The following is an 18631-nucleotide window of genomic DNA, read 5'->3' as shown; positions in this document are numbered from 1 at the left end:
CTGGAGGGACAGCATGCCACACATGCAGGTACATCAGCCAAAACTTGCTTCCAAGAATGGGGGTAGGGCGCATGTGAAGAGCTTGACTTCACCCTTAGGCCTATTTCCCCAGTGCTGATCTTGGGAAGCATCAGATTTGTCCTTGCTGTCACCAGATTTCAACATAATCAACAGAGATTCACAAAGTCACGCTAACAGAAGGTCCTCTACAACACTCACAAACAAGGCAAGACACACACTCTCCGCCACCAGCCCTTGGGCTGCTTATGAGGAGCTCTCCCTTCCCCTGCTCAGCAGTGAAACACAAACCTCTGCTTCCCCACTGCCCCGCATCTGGCTCACCCACGCTCTCCCCTTGCTCGTGCCCTCACCGAGTTCAAAATTCCCCCTCATTTCCAAGCTGCTCCCAGGTCTCCATCGTTCACCCTTTTCCGCCTGCTCCCCACCTTCCAGCACCTCTCCTACTGGTTTTCCACCGGCACCAAAACCATTGGAGCCGGCGTGAGCTCCTCAAGAGCCCAGCATCTCCATCCCCACGTCACCGCTCAACGAGGCCCATTCCCAGCTTCCAAGCCCAGCCCGAGAGCTGCCTCCTGCTTCCCCTGCCGAGCCCGAAACCCGTCTCCCCGCACGCCTCCATCACCGGGGCTTCCGCCTGCACAGCGCGGGATGGAGGAGACATCGCGGAGAGCGCTACTACACCCAGCCATGGTTTTCTGCTTTCATTCTTCCGCTGCTTATTTATTTATTCGGCGGAGGGAAGGCAGCGATGCCGAGAAGCCGGCTGAGATTTGTGCCGTGCACGCTGTGGGGTTTTTTGGGGGGGTATTTTTTGGGTTTGGGGTTTTTTTGTAGGGTTTTTTTTTTGTTTTTTTTTTTTGCAGTAGCAGTGCGCGCCTCCATCTTCCTCGCCGGATCGAGCGGGGTCTCAGGACGACGCGTCTCCCTCCCCACCTCCACTCTCCGCTCCCCCCTGCAGCGCGGCTCTCCTCCCGGGCACTGCCGCCCGCCCTCTCCCCCCCTCGGCTCCCGCTCAGCTCGGGCAGCGTCGGGACGTCTCTTATCTCCACCGAAACCACCGCGACCGGCGAAACCCGATGGCAAACTTACAGCCCTCCCGAGGAGGCTCTCTGAGGGCAGAACCCCTCCGGGATTCACGGCACCCGGGGCGCCAAACGCAACCGCTCTCGGACCGCCTCCCCCTCCGCCCTCCCCGGGCCCGGCCGACAAAAGCCCCCCCGGGGGCCGCTCGGGCCCGGCCGCCAACAGGTGTGACTCGCCCCGCGTCCCCCCGCCGCCACGGGGGAAGCTGAGGCGCTGCGTGCCGCCCGCCCGCCGCAAAACTTTCCGCCCCCCGCCGCTCCGGGCCGGGCCGTCCTGCGGCACGCACCGCGGGCAGCAGCCTCAGAGCGGAGGCGTCCCGGGGCCGGGCCGGGCGGCGGCCGGCGCTTACCTGCCTCAGGCGGAGGGCGCGCTGCGCGGCATGGCGGCGAGGCGGGCGGCGGGAGGCGGCCGGCGGCCCGGCCTGCGCTCGCAGGGCGCTAGGGCAGCATCAAGGCAACTTAGGGGGAAGGCTGGCGGGGCCTATTGTCTGCGCGGGGCGGCGGGGCGGCGGGGCGGCCTCCCCCCGCGGGCGCCGCGGCGCTTGGTACGGCCCAGGCATTCATGCCAAGCGGCTCTGGCGCACGGCGCTCGCCTCCCGCGGCTGCTGACAAGCCGCAAACGAGGCGCCCCCTCCCGCCGCCTCCCCCGCCCCGCCGGCGGGCGGGACGCGGCGCGGCCTCCCCCGCCTCGCGAGCACCGGCGGCGGCCACGGGCCCCCGGGGGCTGCAACGCCTGGGCCTCCCAACTGCGCGGGGAGCCGGGGCCTGGACCGCAGCCACGGTGCCCGTCGAGCTCCGCGGACGAGCTGCTGGGCGGTGGGCACGTGCCCGTCGTCCCCATCCCAGTGTCGGCTCCTCTTGAGGGGTGCAGGCCCGTGCCCTGAGAACAGCCAAATTCCAGCTCTCTGGGGCTAACGTGGGAGCACGGTGAGGAAACTGGCCACACAACACCCCCGAGCTCGGGCTGAGGTCAAGCCCTTTGGTGACACCCCGGGCATCCAGGCCTACACGCGCCCTCCATCCAGCAAAAGCTAAACCGAAATGTGGCCGGTGTGAATCATGGAGCAGTGTGCCTGGTGCACGGGTTCACCAGGGTTCAGTCGGCGCAGCGAGGAGCCACATGACCCACTGTCATAGGTTTCATAACAAAACCACAGAACTCCATCTCAAAAAACACATCCCTGTCCAGGGACAACAAAAGGTTTTTCTGTGAGGCTCAGCGGAAAAGGACTGCAGAGCCCAGAAGTGTTGCACAAGCATCAGCTGGTTTCATTTAATCAAAATAATTATTATGATCACAATAATGGCCACTCGGATAGCTGGTCTCAAAGACACTTTGCAAGTATTTTTCACCTACATTTAACGAGGGGTAAAACAAAGTCAAAGTGACCTACTAAGGTCACCTTGTAGGTTCTGCAGCAGAAGGGAGAGCGCACCTTTCTGAACTCAGGAGCCCAACAGAGAAGCCACCTCCCCAATCTAGAGCTCCCGCAATCTCCCCGAACTCTGAAGTTGTATTGAAACGTAGAATAGAAGTTTTGTATTAGTCCGTGTTGCTCCGTGAAGAATTTTAATCAGGTCCAATTTGCAGTTTGGATACTAGGACAGATGCAAATGATGTGTTTCCTAGGAAAGAGAAATGGAGGTCAAGCAAGGAAGAAAGACTGTGACCAAGAAAGGCTGGAGATGGAGAGAGGAACGGGCTGGGGAAACACAGCCAGACAGGAAAACCAGTGTGTGCACAGACACCATAGCTCTATACACCAAAGGCACTTCAATGTGCAGGAGCTCAGCCCTGAACCCCGAGTTCAATTCTGAATGACAGACCTGGGTCATGTCAGGGTGCCATAAAGGCTGGGGTCTACTCAAGCCAGCCTAAAAAGCTGAGGATTTCTACATCTCCTCATAGTTGTTTAAGGGAGAACAAACCTCCCGGGGCTGCCACAGGTTGAAGCCTGATCATATTCAGATCCACATTCTGCTAATGGGAAAAAAACAACCCAGGGCTAAACTCACCTTGTCTAGGAAGGCTGCACCCAGCAGAAACAGCCTCTCTTGGCCGCTCCCAGTCTCACTTTTTAGGCTGCTTTTCTACCTCAATGAAGATGACTTTGTCCTCTCTGCCAGCCCCCAGACCTGCCAGAATCTAACCTGGTGATACCATGTCTTCTCGCAGCTGATGAGAGCTGCTGCTCCTGGCAGGGCGGATTTTCCCTCTTCCTTCATTTCCATAACGTTTCTCTTCTGTTTACTTTCCCATTGCTCTCCTCATGGCCCCAATTCAGGACAACGTGTAAGCACACGTTTAATCTCATTGATCTCATGGCACTCCACGTACGAAGGAAAACACGGGTCCCTTCGCCGAGCGCTCGTCTCTGAATTTTACATTAAAGAGATGCGAGATAAAACTCAGAAGTGATCACCTGAAGGTGGACTGGGACGTGGGCATCCCCCTCTCCTCAGGTGAAATGGGGAACAAGGAGGGTGCCGATCCCTGCAGATGCTTACACCCCAGTGTGTGCCCAGGGAAGCCACAACGCCCTTGGCAGCAGAGGTAAGCATGCCCTCTCTCCTCAAACAGGCGCGGCTCAGAAGCTGGAGCACTTCCACGGGAGACACAGACAGGAAACGCCAGGGGCAGAGCAGGCAGCACAGGCTGGGACTTCTGAATCCTCCAGGAGTGCTTTAATCCGCCTGGATGCTGCACCTCACCAGGAAGCACCAACCTTGCAGTTCTGTACAGTACCCATCCTGGAGGTGAGCTCTTGTGAAGCACAGAAGCATTTTGTTTCTGGATTTGCCTGCTGCTGTGCTAAGCTTTGTCGAGAAGGAAGCTTTCCCAGACAGGTACAGAGCAGGGCTGCTGAAGTCTCTCAGTCAAAATGGATGGGCCTGAGGGCTCTGAGCATCCCCAAAACTAGGCATCAGCTGAGCACGGGTTTGCAGGATCATACCTTGCTCTCAGGTATCTGAAATTCATCCGAATCCTGCTTCAAAAGATGAAGAGCTTTACTTAACTCATAACTGGGATTAATTTCCCTGTCTGTCAAGTAGGAATTACAATATCCCTCTATTAATTCAGACTGTGTGATGTTCAGTGGGTTTGTTTGTTTGCTTTGGGGGGAGAGAAAAAACCTTTTCTCCATGTGCATGTACGCTGCCTTATGAGATAGGACCCCAGTTCTAGTTCAAGTGATGAGACGGCTCCTGTAAAGAGGCAGACAGTAGGACAGTCTAGCTGACATACATACCTGCTTCCTTTTTCCACTGCACTGAAGCATTCATCTCCCACCTCCTCCACAAATGTATCAAGAATGAGTAAAAAAACAATAGTATTGTGCTTGCCTTGTGTCTCAAGCAGGACTACACATGCTTGTACCATACGGTCTTGTGTATGCCCAGTAGATCAGACACCTCTGCAAGGCACACAGGCAGATCACCTGCACAGCAGGTCTGACAGTGTGGGCATTCGTTAGGCGCTGTGTTTCAGTGCTTGGATGCTATATGGTTCAACTCGCCAGCGTGCAATTGAACTATCCTGAATTTCTGGATGTTCAGCAGCCCAGCTATCTGACAGAGCCGATGGGCATGTGGTAACTCTGATGTTCCCATTTCATCCCAGCAAAATTCCCAGGTGGAGAAAGATGAGAAGACCAGGGAAATACACACATGTGGAAGCTCAACATGCTGAAAAAGACGGGTTGATTCACCTGTATCTGTGCAACAACTGTTCACACCTCTTTGCTGCTATGCCTCACTTCATGCCTGTTCTTAGCTGTGTGCTCAGGCTGTTCAGGATAGAATCACAGAATTGTAGGGGTTGGAAGGGACCTCTAGAGATCATGGAGTCCAACCCCCCTGCCAAAGCAGGCTCCCTACACCATGTCACACAGGTAGGCGTCCAGGTGGGTCTTGAATATCTCCAGAGAAGGAGACTCCACCACCTCCCTGGGCAGCCTGTTCCAGTGCTCCATCACCCTCACTGTAAAGAAGTTTTTGTGCACATTCGTGAGGAACTTCCTATGCTGTAGTTTCATCCCATTACCCCTAGTCCTGTCCCCACGCACTACTGAAAAGAGACCGGCCTCACCACTATGGCTCCTTGATTCCTGACTAAACGCTGCTCTGAACTGGTGTGGCTCTGCTTGTCCACATACACATCCTTCCTCACAACGCATCAGCTGGTCGTGCACGTCGGCTGTCCCTCTGTCCCTTGTAGCAGATGTTTTGAAATGCTGCGCTTGGTCACATTTTACAGCACTTTGGGGAGTCTTTTACTCAGCTCCATTAGTTTTCCCCACTGTCAATGCAGCCTAATGCCATTGCCGTAGATGCTTCATTCCCGATCAAACCTCAGATAAAATATTCTTAAGAAGACCTCAGAAATCCCATTATTGCCAATTTTCAAGCCATCTGTTCCTTTTCTTAAAGTCCCTGATGTTGGATTCATGGGCTTATGCAAGAATCTCAGCTTTCACTAAAAAAGGAAAAGTCACTTCTCTAGTTCCCAAAAGCCTCCAACACTGGAATACCAGAGGAGGACTCTGAAGTGATAGTGCACTCATTTCAAGCCAGATTTTTGAGATAATGCCCTGATTTGCAGGTCCTGGCTCTCAGTCTTGCTCTCTGGGGATGAGAGTGCACCGTTCAGCTGCATTTAGAGACCTTTCTGCTGGAAGCAGAGGGGATGCACTGTGAAGTATGGGAAGAGGAGGGAAAGGGCAGCTCTGAAGCGGTGCATTATAAAGGTATTCTTAAGCCTTCACAGCCAGAGGCGGGGGGGGGCAGAGAGGGTTAGGGGGGATTGTTCCTGTTGCAGTTGCATTGTTTTATGGTGGTGTCATGCAATGAGATGGTGCCGGTTGTGGTTGTAACCAGCAGGCGGAGCTGAGCTGAATAAACAAGAGCGAGCTATTCATAGCCATAAGGAGGGCAGAGCACTCCTCTCCTAGCAACACAACCAGAAGAAGAGCAGTAAGAGCTCTGCCCAACTGGGGAAGAAATGTGCACGAAATGTGGACGTTCCTCCCCTTCCAAGCAGTTCTTCTTCCATTGCTGTGAGATGCCCCAAGACCTCTCACCTGCCCTGCTCGCTCTGCCCAATAGCCCTGTTTGAACTCAGCAGTGTACTTATACAGGGTTTAGTAAAGTCCTTTCTCTAGGGGTTTGACTAGTAAACGTCCTTTTCTCCTTTCAGATGAGAAATACAGGAGAAGGCAGAGCACAAACCTGTGCTGCAGACCGTGGCACTCAGGAACTTGGTGGGATGAAGGCTCTGCTCTGCTATCTCAGGGCTGATGATGTACCATCCATGTTCCACAAGCAGTGGGAAGGCCGCTCCATCTTGCCATTTCTTCACTCATTTCTCCTTGTGATGTGATGCTGACTTCTCCAGTGACATCAACATCTGCACATAGTTCCTGATGTTTTTTGCTGGAGTGGACATCTCAGGGCAAAGCTCTGGAAGTTTGGGGTGCATGTGATAAAGCCCACGGTGGTTACATGCAGAAGGACGTTTTGCAAAGGAAGCCAACACACCTCACCATTTGAAAGGTTGGACATGTAGTAGCAAGGTACCGACAAGTGTTCCAAACACCTGTAACATCGCCAGTAAATCAAGCAAAAGCATTTGTCAGATCATCATTAGGAGAGTAATGAGGTAAGTACAATAGAATTTAGGCCGGGCAAAGAGGCCGGCACCCATCTGCAGGAGATATCACCACAGACAATGAAAAGTCAATATTTAAGAGGAAACTTATGGACTTCCATCAGAGGGAATCTAATCCATAATGAAAAGCGTTCCTTATTCTGACCTCTGCACAGCACAGACATACAGTCACACCTCCGGAAACCTGCAGATCTGCCTTCATCATGCTACCATCACGTAATTGCCATAAGCAGGCTTCTCAGCTTGTGAGTCCACCAGTGCATAAGCTTTGCAAATGACTCCAAATCAGAATACAGGTATCGTGTTCTCTGGTGCACCACAACAAGCAGATTTTTGAACGACGATTTAATTTTCCAACAAGTTTTCAATGTGTGAATGTAATAAATTGCTGGGAAAATAATAAAATAAAATAAATAAAATGAAGGAGAAGGGTAATCATAGGCACAATTACAGTGTCTATCTGGAAGGTTGCATACTAGGCTTCTAGATCTCTTGCAAAACATGCCACCACTTGAACTCCAGCAGTAATTATCTTTTATAGAGTTTGGCGAGAAGAAACAGCCTCGACTCACAGTTTGCCATTCAGTTACAAACTTTCTGTTAAAGGAGAATGACAAAATCCAGGAAGCCCAGGTTTCACCTCTAACTTTAGGACCTGGAGATTAATATAATAGATGGGGCGAGCAAGTCACATAGATTTGGCACATCCAGCTGAAAGGCAGCGCAGCTGATGGGATAAGAGAACTGTATTTTGATCTCAGCTAATGGGATATGGCACAGCTTTTTTTCATTGTTTATTTTTGCGTTGCAGGAAGGTTAGGCAGGAAGGGGGTAACAGACTGAAGCCTTGCTCAGCAAAGGTTAGGAAGTGCCCCTGAAATATAAATGAAACGGCAGCATAAGACGAGCAGCAATGTAAGGTGTGCTCCCTCAGAGCAGCTTCCCTTCCCTTAGTCTGCAGGAAATCCAGGCAGCGATTCTTGCTTGGTGTACCTGATTCACCTGAAAAAAAGCAGAAGCCTGATACAGTTAAGAGTACTTGATAGAAACGATAAGATGAGAGAGCAAAGAGAAAAGAACAATTGATTTAATGACTTCTTCATTTGTATTTAAATAAATAAAGGTGCCAGTATAAGGCTTTAGGCACCTTAACACACAGTTAAGACTACTAAAGAGAAACCAAGCTACGAACCACTCCCAGGCAGCACGAAATGATTATCCAGAACGTGCTCTGCCACCTCCCAGAGGAAAGAAAGAAAAGGCTAGTTCCAGCCCTTCCAGCTTCTCTCTCCAAGGGTGTCATTCCTAGCACTCTCATCTTAGGGCTTCTGCTAGCAAGGGGAACGACACGCTCTTGAGTGCCACTGCTGCCCTGCTGGGACACCCCAGCACTCTCTGCCTACCAGAGGGCAGATCGGTGACCGCCGCTGCTGCTGTACTGCACAAGAAGGGAATGCATGCATTGCTTTTCTTCCTCTGGTAACACTTAGAAGAAAAAGTACTGGCTTACCCCAGACAGTGTCAATGCTGAAGAATATTGTTGGCCTCAGCATAACAAGCTGGAGAATTTCTGTGTCCACAGGCAGAGGGGTGAGGGTTGGGGGAGGACAGGCAGGAGAAAGAAGAAAAACAAAGAAAGAAAAAAAAAGAGGGGGGCTAAAAAACTCCAAGTGATTTCTCTGGCAGTTACTTCACTAGCAAGACTGTTACAAACTCCCAGCTCGTAACATTGTTAGCATTTCCCCCACCACCTCCATACTGAATTGTTTCTGTTTTCCATTAACATCTCTTGCCCAACTTGCAGCTGCACCCTGCCTCTCCTCCCCACCGCAGTGGCCGGAGGTGACAGGCCTCAGTGGAGACAGCAGCCACTTTCCCCAGGGAAGGACCAGCACTTGCAGCGAGAGACCAGCACTGACATCACCGCCTGCACTGCATTCCATCAGAGCAGCTCTGGTAATCCCCAGCCTCAGTAATCTCCAGCCCAACTTGCACATACTAAGATGGTATGGTGCTAATGGATAAGCTCAGAGACATGCCAGCTGGGGAAACGTCAGCGACCAGCCTGCTGAACAGACCACGGGTGAGGCAGAGGAAACTGTGGAATTAGTGGATATGGAACTGGTTAGATAGTTCAGCCAGAGGGCTGAGGTCAATGACTCCTTTGAGGTGGAAGCAGGTGATGAGTGGTGTTCCCCAGGGGTCAGTCTTGGGACCAGAGCTCTTCAGCATCTTCACAAATGGCACAGATCAAGCGTACCCTCATCAAGCTTGCGGACAACACCAAGTTGTATGGTGCAGCTGATGCAACAGAAGGAAGGGATGTCATCCAGAGGGTCCTTGACAAGCTTAAGAAGTGAGCCCCTGTGAACTAAATGAGGTTCAACAAGGCCAAGTGCAAGGTGCTACACTTGGGCTGGGGCAGCCCTGGATATGTACAGACCAGGAGAAGAACTCATTGAGAGCAATGCCTCAACTGAGAGCTATACCTCACCCAATTGGCAAGTCAGCCTATGTCCTGAAGAACCAATCTGTATGGTCCTGTAGGGTTTGTTATTGTAGTGATGCGGACACCTATGCAGTATAGAACTTAAATGATGTGAGCCACCTGATGTGAGGCACAGTGGCTTGGGCCTTCATTGGCACATCCACCCTTGCACCACCTTCTGTGTCATGGTATCATCAAGATGCCTACAATATGCAGTGGGAGCGGGATGAATGACCAACATCAAGAATTTCGTTTCTGATGAGGGAATCCAGATAACTCACCCTTGAATGACCTCAGGTACACTATGTCACCTGCCCCAGTGCAGGGTATGCCTCAGCACACACACTGACACTCTCCCAGCCCGGCAGTCATCTCTGTGAGTCCCTTCCATGAGCACTCACTGACTCTAAACCTTCTCCTCGAGTTTCCATCAACTGCTAGAAAAGCTCCCACTTCGTTGTCCCTGGTGGCCAGAATTCACATTCAGCAATCACAGCCTGGCACTCCTGCAGGAAGACAAGCTTAAATAAAGGAGCTGAATATATCTCCTCCTCATCCAGCAATTATTCTGTTTCCTCTTCTCCTAGGTCTCCAGCCTGACTAACTCTGTCTCTGTACACTGGATACGGTCCCAGCAATGCTCAGCTCTGCACGTCAGCTGGGACCATGTGCAGTCATGACATTAGGCACGATCCTTGATCTCAAACAGTACCAGCTGTCACCACGCTGACCCACTGGGACACAACAAAACTAGGCTTTTCTAGTTCTTATATTCTGGCTGCCCCTTCCCCATGGGAGTGCTTATAGCTAATCCCAAGCCAGGTCACACATTGCTCAGCAAGATCCAGTCCTAATTGACATCCCAGCAAGGACAAGCTGCAGATACCAAGCAGCCCGCTTGGCAGTGTACACTGGGCAGAAGGAAGCAGCAACTTTCCCATGGGTTGGGAAGCTCCTGGCAGCCTCTCCACAGCTCACTCCTTCCATGCTCTGCTAGTAGTTGTGGCACCAGTGCCCAGCAGGGCTTCCAAGAAGCCCCATCTGGAAATGTAGGAGGAGAAGAATAAGCCTACACTAGCCAGTGTGGGTGGCATGGACATATTGAGTCTCTGTGGACACGTGCACTGCAGGAAACCTCTCCTATCAAACACCTCGCCTTGAAATAGGAAGGGTGACCTTGCTGGGCTCTCGGTGTACTCTAAACAATGTCAAAACTGTGCTTCTTGCCTTTGAAGAGCCTGGTCCATGTTCGGTGTATTTTGATGGGAATCTTTTCACTCGCTTCAAGGAGGACCTGGATGGGGAGAAACAGAGATACAGCACTGTTACAGAGGAATCAACTTTCCCTGTGTCAAACCCATTCTTGTGGAGGAGGAGACAAAGGAACAAAAATCCAGAAAGGGACAAAGCAACATCTGGGACTATCTGGTTCCATAGTTCCTTGTTCCTCCGGCATTTGTTTGTGTAACAGTAATGATTGGTTTCCCCACCAAGGTTAAGGCCTCCCCGTACAAGACACAGAATAGCGTAATGAGAAACAGTTCCTGCCCTAAGCAACTCAAGTGAAGAAGAGAGTGAGGAGATGAGGAGCAGGGACATAACTTGCTCATGTTAACAGGGGCCAAAGGAAGAGCTGGGATCCCAGCACATCTCTCCCCACTTCCCTTCTCCTCTCCCCTGGCCAAGGGTCCTCAGCCATAAAACCACTCCGACACTTCTCTATCACTCTGCATGGCTGCAAAATTAATTAGTTAGGTTTCAGAATTAGTTAATTTCTAGAAGTAGTTCCTTCATTACAAACACCGTACAGAAGGCATTTTACATCTACAGCTACAAGAACAGCCTAAGCCCACAACCCTTTATCAAGAGTAAAAATAGAAAACAGTCACGGTAAACGTGAAGGGAGTCAGGAATAAATCAAGGGCAGAGAAAGATGGGAGCACTAAAACTTCTACAAGAGAATGAATGCTTCGAAAAATATCTAATTAGCCACAGAGCCTGAATATACTGCATACTTGATGGCACGGCAAGATGATAAGGTGGCAGCTCAGGGCTATACAAAGGCAGTTTTAGCAGTTATATATAACTCAAATATATATATATATATATAGACTAAATGAGAAAGAGTCTACCCTACCAAGTCACATCCTTCCATGTCGACTTGAGCTGAAGGAGTCCCTTGTCACTTCCATCCCCCCAAGGTCCAGAGACCCACAGAGTGGCTCCTACCTCAGAGTGAGGGAGAAGATGGCAGCTCTGAACAGGAGTGGTGGCAACAATTGAAACACTAAAGGGAACTAAAGGGCTATTATGTCACTGGGGCAGGATTGGAGGTGCTACAGCTTCTGCACCTCAGCCAAGGTCGGGCTGGAAGTGAATGTGCATATGGATGAAGTACTGAGAATAGGAGCATGGCAGCAAAATGAGTGAGAGCTGGTAGAGTATACAGGCACAGAGTGACACGTCCTTGTTCCCATACTCTTGAGAAGATGTTAAAACTTGCTTCCCATCACGATTTTCTTTATAACGCTGTCTTGGTCGGAAAACAACTTGGGAAGAATCTGTGGACATCTTGCTGAACAGAGATAAGAGCAGCAAACATTGGGGGACAGCAATCAATTCCCTTGTCACACAGATGACACCAGGAAGACCAGTCTACTGCTGTGTTGGAGCAGGGCTTGACCAAAGTAGCTTGTGTGCTCTGCCACATGCAAGTGGGTTTTCTTCACTAAGGGGATCAAAAGCATCATTACAGCCCTGATTAACAAAGCCAATCTTCTGGTTTCATTGGTCAGGCAGGGAAATCTCCCAAGTGCTAGTACTGCTAAAATAAGATCTTGTTCACTGGAGATTAAGCAGAGCCTTCTCTTTCCAGGCATGTTTTGTTAGCAAGGGATTAACTAGGAACATTGACATTTAAGTTGTTGTCACTGCGCATTTGAGGCTAAGCACACATTAATTACAGGGCAGCACAGCTCCTGGTGGCAAAGCTGCTTTTTACAAAGAGGACACAAGGTTGCACATCCCTCCATGTGCGAGGAGGGATGGACACGCAGGGCATTCCAGCAGCAATTTCAGGGGGCAGGAGCAGTCCTCTCCTGCAGAGGCAGCCTCAGTTAACACCGTGTTTAAGCGAACAGGGCAATTTACACTGATCACAGCTACTGCAGTTCCAGCTACTCTGCAGACACAGTCAGGCATCAGCTTTTCATATGGAAGTAATGGTTAGAGGGTCTTTGCAGAGCCATATCCATCTCTAAGAGAAATAAAAAGAGAGAGAGAAATATATATATATATATATAAAATAAAAGAAGGGACGATGCCAGTTCAGTGCTGGGGTGTGTTGCCCTGATGCTCGGAGTGCTGGGCAGCATTCAGCTCGATGCTCTCCTTCCCTCCCAAAAGGTCCTGTCAGCAACGCGCTCGGGCATCTCAGATGACTGCGAATTAAATCAGCTCAAAACATCAGCACAACCATCCATCAAGCCTCATTCACACTCGACTTCAAATCTCATTACAAGCCAAAAAGGCGCAGTTTTGTTATTGTCTTAGCGCTTCCAGCACAAACGCATTGAAAACACCGCAAGAGAAATGGTGCCTCGGCACAGTGTGGCATAGAGCTGCGACAGAAAAACGCTTCTCCGGTGCAATTGTTCAGCTCCATTTCATGGAGAGAGTCGCACAGAGGGAGGGCTGCGTGGCAGGGAGAGAAACAGAGAAACACGCCAGGCTACACAGAGCCGACAGGGAGAGCGGGAGGAGCGGGGAGGAGGGAGGGAGACGGGGCAGCTCGAGGTGAGAGGATGCCGCAACGACACCTCAACTTCCTCCCCGAAATAAATAAGAGGGGGGACTTCAAGAATGTGCGTGAGGGAAGAGGAAGCAGGAAAAGGCGAGGGGCGAGCGGCAGCCCTGCAGCCCTGCATCGCACCAGCCCGGCTCGGGCCGCGCCTGCCCCCTGGCGGCTCGATCCGGCTGCGGTGGCGCTGAGCGGCGCCGCCCGCCCCGCCCGCTGCCAGGCCGCGCCGCGCTAATGGCGGCCTGACCCGAGGGAGGGGGCGGTCTGGGCCGTGTGGCCGGGCCGCCTCACCGGCTGATGTTGGCTCCGTCAGAGCAAGGTGGGATCCCTTCACACCCAGCCTCTGCAGCCCGAACTTTTTCAGGAGATGGTAACTGCAAATAGCTGCCCAAATACACTAAGTACTCAGCCTGAACACCTCCAGGGATGGGGCAGCCACAGCTGCTGTGGGGAGCCAATGCTTCACAGTCCCCCGAATGTAGAGGACATTCTTCACTCTATCTAAATCTCCCTCCTTTAGTTTGAAACCATTTCCCCTTGTCCTGTTGCTATCTAATGGATGCCAGCTTGCAGCCCACATCAGCAGCAGATGTGAATTTGCCCCAAACCCCCACTCTCAGCATAGGCAGAACAACAGCAATCTATAGGTATGCCCCATGAATAAAGGGACATGGGCAATGCCGTGACAAAGGCCACAATGTCTGCAGCAGCAGAGAGGAAAAAACTCAGGTGAAGAAGAGAGTGAGGAGATGAGGAGCAGGGACATAACTTGCTCATGTTAACTGGGGCCAAAGGAAGAGCTTAAGCAAGACAGCAGTTTTTTTCACCTAAAAGGATAACCAAGGGGTGGCCAAGCTATCCTGAATCAACCAAACAGTGGAAAATTTCTGCCATGTTTCTTTGAAACCCAGAAGCAGGGGAAACTGCAGTGGAAGAAAAGCAAGAACATGTTATGATATCACCACCCTCCAACTCCCCCCATCTTCCCGTTTAGGGCCTTTATCATATACTGGTGTATCACAAATTAACCCTATGATTAGGATGAGTAAAGGCAGTCCCCAAAGGATTGCCTCTCCATGAGAGACTTCCTCCTCTCCCTCCAGACAGCACAAGTAACATGAGAAACCAGCTGATGCTCACAGAGCAAGAACCACCCTGAGCCCAGTGCTGAAACACTTGTGCCAAATACCAGGACCAAAACTGCTTACATCCTAGGGTGGGTGCAGAGCAAAGCAGCCACAGTGTGTTTACAGAGGGAGGGTGCAAATTGGCCTCCAGGGAGAGCTACTCTGCTGCTGTCCCTGTAGCTCTGGGGTGGGGGAAGGACCTCCAACCGTGATAACTACCAGGCAGGCGCGTATCTGCCATCTCCTAGGGGGAGAAGATTCAGAGCTGAACTGTCTGAGCCTATTAACTGCTGCTGGTTCCTGTGGATGCATACTGGCACAAGGGTTTACCGCAAATAGCCTGCTTCCATCTCTAATACTGCATTCAGACCTTCAAGCCCAGCCCTGTGAAACACCCTTCCCGCTACACTCCACAGTGTCTCTCACTGACAATTTCATTTTCATACCGGGAGACCTGAAGGGTGGTTTGCAGTAAATGGAAAGAACTGCGTACATTTGCATGGTTGCATAATCACGTTATACATGGATCTTTCGAATGCAGGAGAGCAGAGAGAGAGAGAGAGGAAATTGGAACGTCACAAGCATGAGCTAAAAGCCAGATTTCTCCATGAGATCAAGGAGTAGATGTAAAGTCAGTCAGATGGAGAAATGCCTGAATAGCTCTTCCAAACAGCAAGAGTTGCAGGCTTAGCTTGAAACATAAACAAAGCAAGATGTTTCTGGGGGCTGGGCAGGTTTTGTATAAACTCTATTTCCTCTTCCATCATTGAAACCGGATGAGAAGAACAGCCTGTAGCTTGCATCTTTTGCCTCTCTGAGGGCTTACACAGGGCTCATTTTCTAGGACTGTCAGACCAAGACCTTTCACAAACACCACATTCACTGCACACAAAGAAAAAATCACTCACAGCCACGCTGCCAAATGAGAAACTGAAGCTGAGAAGCAGTACTATGCATTCTGGAATTATATATATTCTTCTCTTACTAAATCCTCACTTACCAGCATTGGAAGCTTTCCCTTTTAGGTTTGTCATGGCCCTTTGGCTAGCACAGCCCCCGGCCCAAGTCACCTGAAACGCAGCCCGCAAGACAAAGCATCACCTGAAATATAAGTGTTATTAAAAGGAAGCATCAGATTTTCACAGAAATGAAGCATTCTGTGATACAAGAGAAGCTGAAAACAGCAAGTGCAGCATGTCTTTCTTAAGGATGAAAAACTTGCTTTGGAAACATCACCCATCTCCCTCTCAGTTGCTGTAAAATTGCCACCTCACCTCCCTTACTGACATCAGAATACATAGCAGGGTAACAGAAGGGTGAGAATGTTTCCACAAACATTTTGTGGTCCACTTTGTTACTCAAGTATTGCTGCAATTTTTTAATGAATCTAGGACACTTACATATCCAAACTGTTTGAAATGTTTAAACATCTGAAGAATTTCTCAGCTGCTTCCTCAAGTGTGAAGGCAAACACAGCCCATCCTGCAGAAAAAGGGAGAGTGGGAGGACATGTTTTTTTTACATGTTGTACCTCCTCACCTCCTTTGCACAGTCTGATTTCTTGCTCAGAGTAGGTAATAAATACTGTATTTAAAGGAGACCTACCCTCAGCTGAAAAGGATGAGGGAACAACAGGTGCCCAATCTGAATTAACCATCTTACCCCTAGGTGCAAAGCTGTCATCACAAACCCTGAACCTGTTACACAGAATAAAAGGCTAACAGGAACGGCACGGGAGCATCTTCCCAAACAACCTACAGCATATGGCAGCAAGACCCTGCAGGATTTCCAGTGGCACAAAGCAAGACTGCGAGGGGCTGGCTTCCCTTTTACACTTGGGCCTTTTTGCAACACTCTGGAAGTGTGAAGAGGCAACGTGCAAACTTGGCCCACTGTGCTCACATTAAATTCCTCGACACGGGGCATTTTATGTGAGTGGGATAGCTGTCAGACATTGCCTCTAAGGGCACATTCCTGCGCAGGAAACCTTGGATGCTTCTCCCAACTACCTCTTACTGCAGTGTCAGATTCTGCCTACTGCAACTGCACCACAAAGCATAGGCATTTATCCCTACCTGTGAGTAGACACAGTTTAGTTAAATGCATCTTTTTACAACCAAGGGAAACACTGAAATATCTTCGACTGTCAGCAGCCCCAAGAAAAGAACCGAGAAGCAAGCAGAGAGGGGTATGTCCACAGCGCATGTCATTATGAAAAGGAAAGATACCTGAGCTACCTGTAAATTAATTTATTCAGGTTCTGGAAGCAGGCCAGGAGGCACATACACATGCAGTAAGACAGCTGGGAGCCACTTCACATAAAACTTGATGCATCCGACACCAAAAAGGATGAGTCTGAGATTTTACACCGCAACACCTTTGCTTGAGCTGCGATGGGCCAAGTTGCTTGCAACACAAAGATGAACAGGACCTTAGCATTGAATTTTCTACTAATTTTCTGGTAAGGATGTTCAGGGGAGGAACATGACAGCATTTTTTTCCAGCATGAAAAATCTTCCTTTGTGGCCCAGACTGTGTCAAATACACCTTGTACAGTGAAAGAAGGATCAGGTACTAAGCAGAGTAAGGTCAGAGCACCAGTCAGTGAGAGACCTCTTGAGGACAAGCTGCTACAAAGCTAACACCCTTGCAAGCTCATGCCACAACTCAAGCAGAGGCTTTGCCTGAAGTCACAAGGGGAAAGAATCACAGAATCACAGCATGACCTGGGTTGGAAGGGACCTCAAGGATCATGTAGTTCCAACCCCCCTGCCTGGCAGGGCCTCCATCAGGTTGCCCAGGGCCCCGTCCAACCTGGTCTTGAACACCTCCAAGGACGGGGCATCCACAATCTCCCTGGGCAGCCTGTTCCAGGACCTAACCACTCTCCTAGTGAAGAATTTCCCCCTAACATCCAACCTAAATCTTCCCTCTTTTAACTTAAAACCATTTCCCCGTGTCCTGCTATTGTCAGCCCTTTTGAAGAGTTTACTCCCCCCCTGGGAGTAAGTTCCCTTCAGGTATTGAAAGGCTGCAATGAGGTCACCCTACAACCTTCTCTTCTCTAGGCTGAACATACCCAACTCCCTCAGCCTGTCCTCATAGGGGAGGTGCTCCAGCCCCCTGATCATTTTCGTGGCCCTCCTCTGGACCCTTTCCAAAATCTCCATGTCTTTTTTGTACTGAGGGCTCCACACCTGGACACAGTACTCCAGATGGGGCCTCACAAGAGCAGAGTAGAGAGGGACGATCACCTCCCTATCCCTGCTGACCACCCCTCTCCTGATGGAGCCCAGGATCCCATTTGCTTTCCGGGCTGCCAGAGCACACTGCTGGCTCATGTTGAGTCTTTCATCCATCAGGACCCCCAAGTCCTTCTCTGCCGAAAGAAGTGAGGAAGGAAGGTGAATTGGTCTGCCCTGAAGTGTACATAGGTTTCTCTTCCACTTGTGAGCGAGTATAGCTTCTGTATCACAGACATGAAGCAGGTATGGAAGCCCACAAGGAACAAGCTTGCCCACTTAAATCATGCTTTACATGAGGAGTTGCTTTTGCTGCAGTCGATCTCCAGTCAGAGCTTCAGTAACAGCAGGACATCCCAGAAGGACTGAGCTGTTTGGAACTGCTGATTGCTGAGGCTTACGTTAGGAGAATGTGTACCAAGGAATCCACCACAGCAAACAGCCATAGAAATCCTTCCCACTGCAAACTAGCCATCCAGTTATTCATGGTACATAAGTAGTGTAAACACCAACAGGGAACTACCAAATCAGCATAAGCCTTGACAGACAGCAAGACGGAATCCATGCCAGGATAATACAGTGAAACAGAGCCTCATGACGCACCCAGCGTAGGAAATGGTTTTCCTTTTCCAAAAATGTGAACTAGTAGAGATGGAATGGAGGCAGACAAATAGCAAACATCTCAGACAAAGTGCCAAAGGGAATAATACTTAGGGTAACTGGATCCACTGTAAAACAAACGCTTTCAGTCATCTTCGCAGCGATGGCAAAGAGGAAAAAAGCCCATAAAGAGTAACATTGGAAGGACAGGTGGCATGAGAAGCTCAGGGAACTGAATACAACTGACAAGATTTGATTCCTCGTTCATACAATGGCTAATATCTTGTTTGTTTAATCTATCGGCAAAAAAAAAACAGATGTGCAAACATCAATTTGTAGACACTGGGAACACCCTGTAGAAAAAGAAACTCTGCAGTTTTCCAAACTATGAGCCAGAGCTCCTTCAAAATAGCATTTAATCAAAAGAAAGAAACAGAGCTAGTCAGATTTTAGTTCGTACAAAAGGGATCCTATTGTTCTAACCTTATTTTGTTTCACTGATGTCTCGAGAAATTGGCTGGTTTGGATTTTTACAGACTGGCATGGGGCAGATCCGATGAATGAAGAAAGCCTGTAGGACTATAAATGGAATAGAACTGTAGTT

General features: G+C 50.2%; 1 protein-coding gene and 1 long non-coding RNA gene across 5 annotated transcripts in view; both read right to left on the bottom strand.

The window, feature by feature from the left end:
* Positions 1 to 2349: 2349 nt before the first annotated feature.
* On the bottom strand, positions 2350 to 6699 carry LOC146762566 (uncharacterized). The gene is made up of 2 exons (XR_014938764.1): positions 6333 to 6699; positions 2350 to 2729 (listed from the first exon to the last, which is right to left on the bottom strand). It is a non-coding gene; the product is annotated as an uncharacterized LOC146762566 (long non-coding RNA).
* A 646-nt stretch (positions 6700 to 7345) lies between these two features.
* LOC107322055 (uncharacterized) overlaps positions 7346 to 18631 on the bottom strand; it is a 22814-nt gene continuing 11528 nt past the window's right edge. For 2 of the 4 annotated variants that reach the window (XR_014938757.1, XR_014938758.1), the window contains 2 exons: positions 10487 to 10553; positions 7534 to 7773 (listed from right to left, as the gene is read on the bottom strand). Coding sequence is in view for 1 of the 4 variants with exons in the window: in XM_085527121.1 (XP_085383247.1) it covers positions 7559 to 7773; positions 10487 to 10553 (282 nt within the window). In the remaining 3 variants the exon portion in view is untranslated. Of the gene's footprint in view, positions 7774 to 10486; positions 10554 to 15185; positions 15308 to 18631 lie in introns of those variants that run through there. The other 2 variants (XR_014938754.1, XM_085527121.1) reach the window with 2 other exon arrangements.

Source organism: Coturnix japonica, chromosome 1 (genome assembly GCF_054131305.1).
Source record: "Coturnix japonica strain WE chromosome 1, WE-NBRP24, whole genome shotgun sequence".
Lineage (NCBI taxonomy): Eukaryota > Metazoa > Chordata > Aves > Galliformes > Phasianidae > Coturnix > Coturnix japonica.
The sequence above is the reverse complement of the archived record's forward strand: the minus strand, read 5'-3'. Positions and strand labels throughout refer to the sequence as shown.